Here is a 15,292-nt window from a genome sequence, read left to right on the forward strand (position 1 = left end):
TTATGCCCCCCACATAAATCACCATTTTCACATTTCACTTATTAATGAAGACAAAATATAAATATCTTTAAAATAAACAAAAAAAGAGGATATCCCCCTAAGTATCACTTAAAAGAAAAAAAAACTACACAACTGCAATTGAATCCTAAATCAGGAAGAGAACCATTGTACAAACTTGTGTTCGTATGCAGAATTCTGTAAAACAGAATCAAAAGTTTTGAAGTGTAACTAAGTTTGGGTAACTAATAATTTTGGTTGTCACTTTAAAAGGGACTTAGCTAAATGTTCAATGTTTTAAGGTTAAGTCTGATGCTTATAACTCAGATGATGCCTATAGTTGGTTATCTAGTAGTCTGGCAGCCTAAGACTAGCAGAAACTCTCAATTAAAAGAGAACAAAGAAGCCACTACACAGTCTGGATATATTCATCTAGAAATTGATACATGCTTAGAGGACTCACTTTTAAGCCACTAAGACATTCACTACAAGCACTTTAATGAAGACAACTAAGTTTTTTTTCAATCTGAACACTTAATATTAAATCATAATTTTAAATGTAAGACATACTTTTTTTAAATTACAAAACCCTGCAGGATAAAGACTCCTATATAAATATGTAACTATTAGTATTCATTTGGTGCTTAAATACAGTGTTTCAGACAAAACTTAAGTGCTTTGAAAATACAATTCTCTCAGAAGAAGCAATTCATTTGGGGAGGACTTACTGTCAACACAATTAATCCCACAGGTCTTGAAGTTGATTTGTCTACATGATCCCAAGAGGTTTTATTCTTATTTGAAACAGACCAAAAAGATTTGTTTCTTGCATATGGTAAAGGTTATTGGAATGTATTTGACTGGCAGCATAATGAATGAAGTTAAAGGTGTATTTCAGCCAAAAGAGAGGAAGAATGCTTTAAGCTAGAAAATGAAGAAGTCCTTAGAAAAAGAAAAAAAACCTGCAGTTTAAGAGCGCTAATTTCACAGAATTTGCATCTACTGATTTTACAACAAAAAAACTTGTAAAGTTTGCAAAATTATTTGTCAAGATCTTAGAATTAAAGTTGTTTACCAATTTTTATGTAAGATAAATCTAGTCTGTCCAAGATGCATCTAGTATATATCTAAGGCTTGATATAAAGTAAACCTTTCGATGAGAGTATATTTAAAAAAAAAAAAGTAGTGTTTTGTAATTAAGAGTATTTCAGGACTTAAATTTCTACCATCCACCAGCAAAGGCTGAAAGGGACATACAGGAACTGTTGAAACAAGAATATAAAAGACTTAATTAAGAATATATATATATATATATATATTATCCTTTTATTCATTTACAACATAGCTATTGCTCTTCTTTCATGAAGGTCAGAATGCCTGTGTCTTCCTCAAGGTCTTTGAAGAGATTCCTCCCTTTCCATCCATATACTAGATTTATACAGATCACAAGGAAACTGACATTTTGATACACTGAACATTTATTGTCTTTCACAAGACAAAATGAAATTTCCCCTGTCAGTTAAAAGCCATCAAGATGACTGTAGAGGGGACAGGGTGCAAAATTCCAGTGTACAGTATACACAACAAATTACCTCCCTGACTACCCTGGAAGAAAAAATGATTGATCAATCTCACTGCAACTAAAAAAGCGACAGGATTATAAAATATTTACAGGGAAAAAAAAACAGTACAGAAAATAAAAACTTGACAACCATGTGTGTGTATGAAATCCTGCTAACGTTTTTCCAGCTCCTTAAAAATTTGCTCCACTACCCTCGCCAAAGCACTCATGAAGTGAAAGGTTTCCAGGCAGAGCATTATCATACCGCCTCAGAGTACCATTACCTCCCACCAAGGAAGGGGGAGGACTCGAGGAAAGCAGTATCACCTTCTTGACTGCAATTTCCTTCCACTAAGTGGACATGCTAGCTCTGAAATGAGGTCCTGTCACCCCTCATCTGCTGCGGTCTCTATTCAGAGCATACTGGCAAGTTAACCTGTGGGTAGGGAACTATTCCCTGTCATGCAAGCCCTCTCACTGCTTGCAGGGGGGCCTTTTCTTCTACTCCCTCTGCGGGAGTCTGATCTGTGTTCAGAGAGCAGGAAAGCTGACTAGGGCTATGACAGGTCACAGGAGACCTTCCATTTCCTTCATGAAGGCTTCATACACATCATCCTTTGTCTGTACAGAGATAGGGGCAGACGATCCAGACTTAGGGGCTGCTTTGGTTAACGGGAGAGTAGGCTCATCATCTGGTTTTCTCTGGGAGGCAGCCAAAGCCCCTTTATTCTCCCGGCGCACTCGCAAGGCAGTGGGCACGAAGCGAGTGATCTCTGCCTTGGGGTTAGTGATCTGCGGCTTGGCACTGATAGTGGCTGTAGCTTTCTTCTCAATGGTGGCCGCACTGGTGTCATCCGCCTTGGGACGCTGAATCAAGCTGGGTGGGGCACTCAGCACCCCTGGATTTGGAATGGGAGCTGGTGGGAAAAGCCCAGGTGGGGCAGGTCCTAACGGAGGCACCAAAGGTGGCCGTAACATGCCTGGGCGAGGAGGAGGGATACCTGCAAGAGAAAAAAAGTATGAGCTGGCTCCACACTGGGAGCCTGAAAATCTTTGACAGAAAAGTGCGCAGGCTCAAAAAGTAAAGAAATATCAACAAGATGCAACTGCGCTGGCTTCAGAAACTGTTTTCAATGTTGCACCAACCACTGGTTCCCAAAAGGAAGAAAGAAGAAAAAGTTGAGGAAAGAAAAGTGCTCCTTGGACTTTGAAATCTACAGGTCCCTGCATATTGTTCCACCTCTTTCAAATTACCCTGTTCCAAGCTGAAAATAAAGTTTCTTGGTCAGCTACTTGGCTGAAATTTCAGAATCATCAGAAGTATATGACCAGGCAGCATAAAATCCCCCATCATCATTGCGCTCTGATATTATTCAGAAACACAGTCCAGCAAAATTGTAAACTCTGAATCCTCCTTCCCCCCCTTTTTTAAGGGCAGATTTCTTGCTAGCAAACTACACAGCAATATTGAATTACTTATTACATAGGAAAAGAGACAGCTACGAGGGACCAACCAGGAAGAACTTCCTAAGGGAGTACTTTTAGCCCCACAGAGGGGAACACAGACAAACTGGTAACAGGGCACTATTTAAAGACAAAAGGAATATCCACTTTTTCCCCCCATCAGATTTACTGGCTTGATCATCACAGTAAAGGTTCTAAGTGTACTAGGACAATAAAGCAGGGAGAGACCCTGCTCCAAAGCTTTACCTGGTGGGGCAGGAGGTGGCAGACGAGGAGGGGGTCCACGTGGAGGAGGACCTGGGGGCAGACCTGGTGGGGGGCCAGGCGGAGGGCCTGGTGGTCGCCCAGGCGGAGGGCCTGGCGGTAGAAGTCGAGGTAAAGGCCCACGCAGTCCTGGTAACCCAGGAGGTCTCAGGAACGGAGGAGCTCCTGAAAGCATACATACAAAAAAGAGAAACTTCTTTAGTAGATAAAAGAACCATCACATCAGGTAATATTGAAGACCCTTGACATGAACTCAAAAGCTGTGTCTGTTACTAGCCAGCTGCCAGATTAAATACATCTTCTGAAAGTCTCAAGAAGAGACGGCAGTCTTAAGTCAGGGAAAAGTTTCTTGGTAATAATCAGGTATATTCCACTACCTGTGGAAAAGCTCTATTCCCCCCTTAAGAGGCGTGGTGCTAGACCCTTTTCAGCTCCTGGTACTTCCCAACCACACTAAAAACCAAGGTGACCATTTTGATGAGCAGGCATGTGAGCGAATGAGTTTGTCACACTAGCTGTTGTACCAATGCCAAAAGTCTTCCATTAGATGAACGTTTCAGTGATACTGTGTTAAACCTCAAAATCCTGTCACAGTTGGTTTGTCAGGTGGCCCTAACAACTTGCCTTCTTTAAGGATGCAAGTGCAGCTCTGACATCACAGCCACATACTTCAGAGAAATATATAACATCCTGATGTACTGAACCCCAGACAAATATAATGGAACAAGTCCTCTTCCTTATCCCAAACAGCTATTTTATTAGGTGTCTTTTTTTTTTTTTGATAAACAGAATCACTTTGTCACGCAACTGAATTGAGTTCAGAGTCATTCTGCTCTTAGAACCATACTAAACAGGTGTTACTTCAAAGGTTTTATCATTTCTGCTCTTCAGATTTGTTCAGAAAGATATCAGCATGCTCCAGAACGTATCTTATTCCCAAACCAAACACTCAGCCACATGCTTCCTTTCACCTTGATGCTGCTTGGAACAGGGGTCTTCCCCATGTACTGGAGAAATAGCCAAAAACTGCTACTGAGCTGACATTGTCCAAATTTAAACAGCTAAAAGTGAAAGAACTTTTCACTCTGGAATCTAATTGCCCTTCCAGCCTGAAAAGAAGCAAAAAAAATCATCTTGCTCTAATGAAAGTAACTGTTTTTAAAGTTTAGATCCCTCCTGCCAGGAGATATCAAAAAGAAAACTGAAGGTAGTGGTGGGAAGGAGGAAATACCAGAAAGAACTTTGCTTCTTTCCCCCCACCACCTTGTTAAATCATGTTGTTAGTGTGCCATGTAGAACAAAAAACATTAAAATCATTGTATATACTCTTTCTCAGTACACTCTAACTAAAATATTGGTCTTTGTGATGCAAGTATAAAAGCTCAGGGAACAGATTTAAATACTTTTTTTTTTTTTTTTTAATTACTAAGCAAACTGTTATCCAGTTCAGGTAAATGGTAACCCCACTAACTTACAGAAAATAAAGTGCTGTCTTTCTCTAGATCCCAGAAACTTTGGTGCTTGCCCTCCAAAAAATAAAAAAAATAAAATAAAATAAAAAAAAAATAAAATCATATACCATTTAAAAAAAACCCTGATATTGATCGGATGCTAGTAATCTCTAGGCCTCCCAATATTGATGTAAGTTCAACTTTAATGCTTATTTCATCTGAGGATGGTTTTCTTCCTAATAAGACCAAAATACCTTGAGAGAGTGGAATAACAGAAGCCTTCATACTGCAGCTTGTTTAAAAATAAAATTGGATAGTAGCTCCCAAGCTTCTTTAACCTTTCCTCATGTGGGGGCCAGGGTATCAGTAGAGAGGCACATGGCATTCTGTGGGCTTCTTCATAGTCCAACACTGGCTCTGCTGCTACTCATCAGTGCTACAAATAAGCTAATATCATCAGCCTGACTATAGCTATACTGATCTGATGCCTCAAAAGCAGTGCAGCAATAACAGACACAAGAGACCACATATGTCTCAGCAATTGCCACATTGGGCTCTTGTTCCTCAACCATAACACATACATACCCATTCTGCAGCTTCGTAACCCCCAACTAAGCGACTATCTGCAGTACTGAGAGCCTGCTACCTTCAAACCAGAGAAAAATAAATAAATAAATCAAGTGTTCACCTGGTGGAGGGCCAGGAGGAAGGCCGGTGGGTGGGCCTGGGGGCCTCAGCGGAGGGGCTGGAGGTGGTCCTAGAGGAGGTGGCCCAGGCATAGGAGGTGCCTGTATCTGAGTTGGAGGAACAGGCTGTGGAGGAGGTTGCTGCTGTTGCGCCTGGGAGGTTGCAGTAGATGACCCACTTTCTGCAAGAGCTTCCTCACTGTGTTGCTGTTGTGATGTCTCTTCAGACTCTGAGTCCTCTTCCTCCTCCTCGTCTTCTTCTGAATATTCTTCCACTTCTCTCCCTTCCTCTGGAATTTCCTGACCTGAAAACAGAGTCATATTTATAAAATCAGCTCTCAGCTACTCTCTTTTTTGAATAGTACAGAGAAACTTAAGTACATAAAATAAAAAATGAAAAACCTCACTTTGAAGGAAAAATAAAACCGACCACATTTAACTACTACACAGAAAAAGCAAAAGCAGCACAGAGTTCTAGGTAGTGCTGCCACCTACAGCTATACTTTCCTGCGAGGACTAAAACTTCTACTACCAAACCTGAACTTGAGCTATGTGATACAGGAGCATAAAAAAGAACAGAGTAACTTCCTATGACCATCTAAAATATGGGTCCACTTAAGACATATCTGTATGACTCACCTGCCATTCGCAACATCATGGCCTGGAGTGGAGTCAGTTCTTTCATGTTCTTTTTCTTTTTTCGTGATTTCCCAGGCATGTCTGCAAACCGTACACTATGACCTAGGGAAAGCAAAGCATGAAGAAAGAGGAAAAAAAATTAGATACATGAAAGTTTTCTACCTGGTGTGGATAATACTTCATTTTAAAGTAATGATGCTCCTAGGTAAGAGTTAACAGTGGTATTACTGACTTTTTAAAATTTTACTAGCCTCTACCACCAGTAGAATTCTCTACCAGTTCAATTTCCCCAAACAAATCAAAAAAAAAAAAATTAATGTCTAAAAGCATTAGTAATGTGAAATTTAATCACTTTAGAAGTGCTGTTCATTGTCACTAAATAGTGACAATATTTTACACTGAGGCTTATTTTCTGTAGGGTCCTGTGCTAATTTAATGTTTTAGGCCAAACATGGTTTGTGACCTTAATAGTCTAACTCAACTATTAAGGATAGCTCAACCTGGAAAATATGAGGCACACTCAGATATTTCACATCTAGATAGTTTTATACAGGTCCATTTATCCAAAAAAAAAAAAAAAAACAAACAAACAAAAAAAAAAAACCTTCAAATTCTCCAAGTGAAGTTTAGGAGAGCTAGAACAGAGTTAATTTGCTAGGAGTGTGTGTGCGCACGTGTACACACATGTATACACATGCACACACACACTTTAAGTCAATAACACAAACACAACCTATATTAAATGATATTCCTCTTTTGACAAATCAAAATTCAATTTATAACTTCCCACCAGACCTGATTTCTTCTCTTCGCCACCTTCTCGCTCCTTGTCATTATCACGATGCAGGAAATCCTCGGCTTCACTGTCTGCATCTGACCTATCGCTGTCACTGTCATCACTGCTCTCATCGTGCTTGTCTTGATCCATATCCTCAGGATAGCCTTCGTCTTCACTGGTACTGGAGATATCATCATCATGCCCTCGCTGTCCTGCAGGAAGCAAAGTATCAGGAAATGTATAAATTCCAAATACACAGGCGTGAAAGAGTATTTTAGAAGTCTGCCGTTAGAAAACCTCCATATTGATAGAATTAACTTTTTGTCATTCTTTTATTCTTTAATACAGATTATTAAGGAATATTTGGGGGATTCTGTTCATAAGGTTTCTGATTCCTCTAAACTGGCTGGCTAATTTCCGTGAAGACAACTCCTACCCAAAACTCACTGGTTCATTTCTGTTCAGCAATTTTTTTCCCCCTTTGAAATATTTTGATCTTTTCTGGTACACAGGAAAGCTGATCACTTCACTGGCAAAAGTTTAGACATGATACAATAACTGCATGAAAAAAGGGACTCTAGCAAGTGCATGCCCAGGTTTGTTTCAGTTCTCTTGAGAAAAGGAAAAGGTTTCTCTGAGAAAGTTAATATATATACATATAAAAATAAATTTTTTATATATATATATATATATATATATATATATATATAAAATATTTTTTTTTTAAAAAAAACAAAACACACACACCCTGCAATGTTTCAGCCTTGTTAAGACTGTAGTGGAGGATATCCAGCCTATGCAACATAACGAAGAAAACAAGTACCTGAAAGTTTTAATTAGTAGTTTCAGCATCTAAAGATATAGATGCTAACAAAACTGCAGATATTAAACTATGAAATATACCAGAATCACCTCACTGGCACAATCACTTACGATGAAACCCTCCTCAGGTAGTATAAACACCCATATTTCCCAAAGAACACCTTGGCTAAGGTACACTATGTTTACAGTAGAACTATCTGTAGCAAAATAGAGAAGTCTAGGAAAAATGAAGACAGAGACAAAGAGGTCTTTTTACCTGCTTCAGAACTGTAAGAAATATCTTCTTCTCGCCTTCGAGGAGCCATCTCCAAGGTGAAACCCACCTTACGCCCATACATTTGTAGGACTTGAGGCGGGGGTGGCCCTGGAGGAGGTCCAGGGGGCTTCCTGCCTGGAGGTAAACGTGGAACACCAAGTCCAGGAGGTGGAAGTACAGAAATGGCCCGAACTGGTGGTCTGGAAATAAAAAAAAGGAAACAAACCCAGAAGAACACAGACATACACAAACATGAGATTAATAGAATTCTTTACTCCTTCTCTCATCATTGCTTCTACAGAAACATTCTATAAACAGATATGAACGTTTAAAAAAAAAAAAAAAAAAAAAAGCTTTGCCTCAAGAAGTTTACAGCCTCATACAAAGACACAATTGCTGAAGATCAGACAAAAGAAAGTTTCTCAGAAGACAATATAAGAGAAGACTGAAATAAACTGAACACTGAATCCCATCACAGAAGCCCAATGAAGACCTCAGAAAGTCAGTGAAAACAGAAGACTATTCAGAAAGAAATAGTCTAGAATAAGAAAGCACACTAGCAAGTAAAGTAGAATACTAGCAAGACAAAAGAAAACATACAGAGCAACTTAAGGGAGCATTTAGGTTCAAACAATGTGGCAGGGCTTTAAACTGAATTGATACACAGAAAGACAAATGCTAGAAGACAGTGTACTACTCGTAAACCAGATTAAACAAAAAAAATGTAATACTAGGCAAAGATTAAGAAAGGATTTGGCAAAAAAAAAAAAAAAAAAAAGTACAATTCACTCTCTCAGAATCTCCAGTTTCCACTACTCAATATTACCTCTACCAGTAACATCTAGCTCCTCCCCAGTAATACAAGCACTGCTTTTCACTTCCACTCCAAGCTTCTTACCCATAAGCTGATGTCTTCTTCAGGATAGAAGGTGGCTGGGCCCCAGGAAGGGGAATGTCCTGTATGAGGATGTTGGAGGGTGCATGTGGCATATCTGGTAAGGGGATACTTTCCACTTCAACGTGCTGAGCATTCTGGGGAGACGGAGGGGAAGGAAGAGAGAGAGAAAGAGAGAGAGGGAGAATGGGTTAATCCCACAGAAGCTACCAAACAGCTTCTTTACACTACAGGATACAAACACATGGGACCTGCCATCACTTGCCAAAGGTGCCTGTTCTGATAGCATGTTATCTTGCAGCAGTCCAAGCCAAAGATATTTGGAGAAAATCAATCATAAAAGCCTCCAGTGCAAGACACACCACATGCAGCACACCTGTGAAAGGCTTTAGTATTTTAACCCAAACCCAGCCAGGTTTCCATCCCCCTTTAGACCTTCAGTCCCCAAAGCAAAGATGCTGAAGACAACTATGCCTATATCTTTTGGTTATCCAGAAGGCATGAATCACAGGCTGCTGCATGTTCCAAAGGAAAACCTTACAGATATTTGCACTTGGGCAACATTACGTTCTCCAATATGGTAGGGAGGAATTTCAAAAGAAGCTCTTAATGAGAATCCTCTGGCATTCATTTAATTTCCTTCAACAGAATTAGCTGAAATTCACAGAACAATCTACTGCACTTTCACAGATAAAGCTCCCTTCATTTGTAACTGTCACACCTGAAGAGGGGACAAAGTATATGCTACCACAGCTACAGGTCTATAATTATAAGCAGCATTACCTTGACAGCATCAAAATACTGGCTGAGTTGTGATCTCTTCTGCTCATACTCCACTTCCAACTTGCGCAGCTCTTTATAGATGTCAGGATTCTCCTTCTCATAGAGCCGCAAGATACGCTCGAAAGTCTCACGCAGTTTTTTGCGTTTATCCTTTAACACTTTTTCATTAAGTTGTGGCTGCTGTACGGGGTTAAACTCTAATCCAAGACAGCAAAAAATAAAACAAAAATTCAGAAGATATTCTACTCTACAACTGTGATGAATGAAACAACTTTAAAAACAAACAACTTTCAATTTCTATTTTCAGGAAGTCTTCAGCCTTAAGACAACCCCGTCCTTCAACTCTAATCCGCCACACAACCTACTCAGTCTTTATTGCAGCCATCTTCTCCAAAAATTTTGCCTTCAGAGACAACAAACCACTTCATGATTTGAAGTCCTTAATTATTCATAGAATCTCCCTCTCACAGAGTTTCTAATAGGAAAGAAAGAGGTTTACTCTGCCTCTTTTAGTCTCTCAACTGTCCCTAAAAACTATTCTTCTGTGTCTACAAAAAAAACACTGCTTAAGCCCAACAGCTAGTACTACTCACTCACCCATCTCATCCAATTTTTCCATGTCCCGGATAATCTGCTTTGGATCTTTCATCTTTAGCACAGCTGCTCGTACCATCATCCGTTGCTTTTTGTTCTGAGAATATCAGAGATCAAGGGGATGAGAAAAATGTCACAGAAAAGACAGAACCTTTGTATCAAAGACTTGTCTCTCAATATTCCCAGCCTGAAAAAAAGGGCATTTTAAAATGCCTTGCAGATATTAATCACAGTACAATCAAAAGCAAAGGTAATTAAAACTACTGGGAGTTTTAATTCCACTCTCTATTTATAAATACTTCCATAATTCAGTCACTCCAATTAAGACACATATAACCAGCAAGTTAAACCAACTAACCAAAGGGGTACAATAAAATATGCCAACAAATACGTAAGGTTTTTTTTTTTTTTAATTTCTAAGAACTTACAATAATGCTTTGAAAAGTCTTAATCATCTCAAGTTAAAATACAGTAGAACAAAGAGATACTGTTACTCGAAACCAAATTTCTATTTCCTTAAAGTATTTGTTTAGACAGTATTTTCCAAAGTGAATCTTGCAAAATCAACTGAAACATCTGCAGTCTACTCATTGGTCATGGCCCATTACAATTACAAACATGATGCACCATACAGGGGATGCCAAATAAATGTTCCTGATCTCTTTATTTACCTTCTTTAGTTCCCTTTTCCGAGCTTCCTTACCTAGAGAGGGGAAAAAAGGAAAAGAAAATAACTTGAAAGAGACAACCATGTCCATGAAGAACCTCTCCCTCATCAGGGCTACTGCCCTGTGTCTCAACAGTTGACTTGTTTTACACAAAAACATAACTTTTTATCTCATTCTCACTGAGAGAGAAATATGACTAGAAATAAAATTCTATTTCATTTGTGTTGTACAGAAAGAAAAAGACTGGAAATATCACCATGTCTTGTCTGTTTCTGTACAGACAAGAACTACGGACAGCAAGTCATAACGGTATTTGCAGTCATCAAAGGACTGCTGCCCAGAAGCTGCCTGTAACAACAGACAATGAATTGCACTTTAAAACAAAACACATTTTGAATACACATCTAAAATAAAGCATATTCATAATGGCAGTCTGAGTATTGCTATCTGCTTAGTGTTGATAACAGGCCAGACACGTTACCAAAAGGAAAAAAAAACAGGATTAGATGATTTCCTCATCCAAACAGAGTATTTACAAAATTTAACACATTCCTCAGATTCTAGCTTCAGACAGATTAACTATACCACAAGCTTGCAGTTTAGCTGACAGCTAAGTAAAGAGGCCTTAGAACACTTATAACTAAAGTAAAAGCTAAGAGACAGATACTGCACAGCAACAACAGCATGCAAGCGAGTAGCTCTCTTGGGAAGTTTTTATAGCAACCAAAACAAAGATAATATTTCTGAAATTTGGGGAAATCAGTTCATATTCACATACGAGGACTTTTCTTTCTGAGATAAAGGTGGTTTGTTTTTTTTTTTTAAATCTGTCACTCCAGGACCCCATGTTCATATCCATTTAGCTTTTATGGATACTTACGGGCCTGATCCGTGGGATTCATGAACTTCCCACTCTTGGTGGATGATGTAGATCTCCGCCCCATCTTGACCTTTTTTCTTCTGTCTCAAAAAATAAAAATAAAAAAAGACCTGGAAAAGATAACAAAGTCTCATATCCTGTGCACCAATAGTGTGAGAATGATTATTTCCCCTCTCTAAATCAGTAGGTTACTCCCTCAAATACTTGTCAGCTCTTCAAATCCTAGCACAACCTCAGGCATTTATAACAGAATCACCCTATTTTAAACAACAACCAGTTAGTTATTCACTTCAAGAGTCAAATCAAGAAGCTTCCAGCTTATGTCATTTGGGGGAAGGGGGGGGGGGAAAAATCACACATGTTATGCTTTTCTAAGAGCACATCAGAGACCTTCTCATTTTTCATTTACTCCCACAAGAGCTCTCCAGTTTTTACCTTCTCATTCCTCTCCATTTCATATGCTTCCTGTAAATTTCCTCCTTTCCTCACTTCTAAGTTGTCCATGATTCTTCTTCCCCATACCCATTGTATCCATCAGCAAGTATTCTGCACACATTCACATCTCTTTCTCCTCACCACAAACCACTGCCATGCTATTGCCCTTATGCTCTCTACCTCCATATCTCCACCAGTATCATTTTAAGCTATAGTAAAATGGACAGAGAAAGGCAAGATTATTCTGGAGTTACTTCCTGTTTTCAAACAGTTTTTTTTTTTAATTCACAGATGACTACTGATGTCATAACTACAGCTGTGCATGCATCCTTTCTCACAATTCTAACCTGCATTTTCTCCCCCCCATCCAAAACCACACCACAAAAAATACACAACAGGTTCCATCCCAAAAACTAAAACATTCTGCAAATTGGGAGTTGATGGAATGCAGCTTTCAAGTCACCATACTGCATCCAAACAGGCAGTGTCCAAACACAGTGAAAGACTTCATAAGTTCAGTCCAAAGTTCTCGACACCCTTGCTGCAGCTTGCCCCACACATCCTTCTCCCCTCATTGCAAAAGCTGCCACTTTCAAACCACTACTGATTCATGTACCTCACCTCATCTACTATAAAGAAATTTAAGCATAAGTCTCGTTTAGGGTTTCAGCACCTCACAGAATAGATTGCTAACAAGCTCCAGGGATTAACTGCACTCAGTGCACTGTTCAGCAAAAGTCCACAGAACTCATGGCTCTTACTACCAGACTATGCAAACAGCAGGCCAACTGTGAGCAACAGCACCCCACGATCTGTGATCACCAATAACACATATGTCCTACTTACAAAAATAACTCACATTGATAGATTTCTTTGCAAGATACTATAATTTCTTTAGCTATGAATGCTTAGAGGGCAGACCTACGAGTTGCACATGCACGCTGCACTTCCCAGATTTATAACATTGACAGTAGGGAACCGGGGTAGAAAGCATCCCATGAGGAACACGAGAGTCTCCGCTCCACTTCCCTCCCCTCCGCTCCCCTCCCCCAACCGGGGGTGGGGGGAGGGAGGGGGGGAAGGTGGTACCGTATGCCACCTTCCTCTGCCCGCTTCGCTTCGCTTCCCTTCCCCTCCCCTCCCAGCGCCGCTCCTCTCACCCTGCGCCTGGCCGGGCCGCGCAGATCCCTCCCGCCGCCGCCGCGGCCTCTATAACGGCGGCACTCCTCGTTGCCGCGGCCGCGCCGCCATCTTGAACCCGAACAGAGTGGCGCACCGCCGTAAAGAGTGACTGCCCTGCCGCACCGCCCAGAACGGCTCTCTGGAAGTAGCGCGCCACCTCCGACTCTATGATTCCGCTCCTCTTCTCTCCCTTGCACGGGGACTGCTCTATGGTTTGGCTGACGGGAGGCCGGGGTGGGGTCACGCGGCGGAGGGGGCGGGCCGGCGCCGCCCCGCGAGGGGGGGAGGGGCAGGGCTCGACGCGCCGCGCGCGGGCACAGAGCCATGTGATCTGGGTGTCCATTAGGCGCGGCTATTGCCTCAGGGGCCTCAGGTGGGGGAGGTGCCCTAGCTCTGGCCGGGGGGAGGTGGGTCGCTCCCTGCCCCTGTGTCCCTCGGGGCCAGGAAAGGCTGTGAGGGCAGGCTGTGGGGCTGGAGGGGAGGGAAAGTTCAGGGAGGAGGTCGTGTCTTGACATAGAACTATCTGAAAGAAAAAATTGGGGAAGCAGGAGGGATGGAGGGCACTCGGGGGTGGAGGAGTATTACAAAAATTGAGAGGTTAAAAAAACAGAGGGCCAGGGGAAGGTGTGCAGAGTGAGCCTAGGCTATGTGATGTTTGGTCTGTAGCATCTGGAGTTACAGTTTAAATTGATGAACTGATGATGGCTTGACTGCTTTGAGAGAAAAAGGCAATAAAAATCTGAGCCTTTATGAGATTTTTTCACTGTTTAATAGATACTAGGCAGAGATTATTTTCCTTTTGAGCAACAAATAGGCACATTTCAATCTGTTTCAGTTTCTTCTTTGTAAACTCATATGCTAGAAGGAAATGGCTACAAATGATGTTTAGTAACATCTTTAGCAGTTCAATGAGTATTTCCCAGCCTTAGGAAGAAGAAGAATGCCAATTCTGTAAGACAAAATCAGAATATAAACCTTTGGGGGAACTCTTGTACAGCAATGATATTCACCAGATAACTTGGGCCATACAAAGAGTACAGGAGAGCTAGTTTCCCACCAGCAGAGAGCACAGAAGCTACTCTCCATGCTCGCCTTTTCCTGCAGCTTCCCCCCCCCCCCCCCCCATGGAAACCCCTGCAGCAAACTGGTGACCAGCTTTGCGGAAGCTGATGGACACTTGGTGGTAACTGTTCTCACTGCACAAAGTGTTTCTCCCAAAAAAGTCCCTGGGCATATGAGCACGCGTGAAGAACCAGGATAAAAAAATATGTGAAACATCTCTTTGGTTAACAGTTGCATCAGTGTGAATAAGGAGGGGGGAAGCAGCATAGTGTGGGTGCAGGCTAAAAGAATAAACACGCCAGGGGAGACAGAGTAGGAAGGACATTCTTCCACACACAGATGTACCTAGAAGCTAGTAGAGGAGGCTTGCAGAGATGGTCTGATCTCTGAGCATGAATTACAGATCACCTGGTTTGGGGTGAATGGGCAGTGTTACCCCAAAGTGTTAGGGCTTTTCAAATAATGAAGACTTAGATGACAAACTGGGAACATTACTAAGAATCACTGCAGGGTGGATAAAAGCAAGACTATGCACTAAGCATCGCGTTAACATCAATATTAGTCACAAACTATACAAAATCTAAGTTAGAAGATGATCAGTCCAGCAGCATCTACAAAGCCAGGTTTCTGAGAGCTCCAACTGTCCCAGAAGTCCTGCTCACCACGTATGTAGCACCTTTGGGGCATGTTCTTTTGTGTTGTTCTTGTTACTGGGTAGAATTAGTTGCAGAACAGATTTTGGTTGCAACAATCCAATATTTCTACACAGGTGTGAAAGCAGCTTACACTGCTTTGGGCTGGTTTACAGTTCCTTTTCTTCTTTGAGCTTGTTCTTATTTAAAATACCTATGATATACAATTTTAATTTTTAATCC

At 41.0% G+C, this 15,292-nt stretch overlaps 1 protein-coding gene across 1 annotated transcript; it reads right to left on the bottom strand.

The window, feature by feature from the left end:
• Positions 1-1,276: 1,276 nt before the first annotated feature.
• Positions 1,277-13,464, bottom strand: WBP11 (WW domain binding protein 11). Its single transcript, XM_013947792.2, has 12 exons — positions 13,334-13,464; positions 11,739-11,848; positions 10,862-10,893; positions 10,194-10,287; positions 9,597-9,793; positions 8,817-8,950; positions 7,919-8,118; positions 6,858-7,052; positions 6,063-6,164; positions 5,426-5,728; positions 3,269-3,451; positions 1,277-2,559 (listed from the first exon to the last, which is right to left on the bottom strand). The coding sequence occupies exons 2-12, from the start codon at positions 11,800-11,802 to the stop codon at positions 2,126-2,128; spliced, it is 1,938 nt and encodes a 645-aa protein (XP_013803246.1). The 5' UTR covers positions 11,803-11,848; positions 13,334-13,464; the 3' UTR covers positions 1,277-2,125.
• Between the last annotated feature and the right edge of the window lie 1,828 nt (positions 13,465-15,292).

Source organism: Apteryx mantelli, chromosome 1, assembly GCF_036417845.1.
Source record: "Apteryx mantelli isolate bAptMan1 chromosome 1, bAptMan1.hap1, whole genome shotgun sequence".
Classification (NCBI taxonomy): Eukaryota; Metazoa; Chordata; class Aves; order Apterygiformes; family Apterygidae; genus Apteryx; species Apteryx mantelli.

Bases quoted from the DNA above. Each gene is read 5' to 3' on its own strand.
- WBP11 (XM_013947792.2), bottom strand. From the start codon at position 11,802: ATGGGGCGGAGATCTACATCATCCACCAAGAGTGGGAAGTTCATGAAT. The intron at 10,288-10,861 runs GTAAATAAAGAG...TGATATTCTCAG, and splicing joins GGAAAAGGGAACTAAAGAAG to AACAAAAAGCAACGGATGAT. The intron at 6,165-6,857 runs GTCTGGTGGGAA...TGCTTTCCCTAG, and splicing joins TGGCGAAGAGAAGAAATCAG to GTCATAGTGTACGGTTTGCA.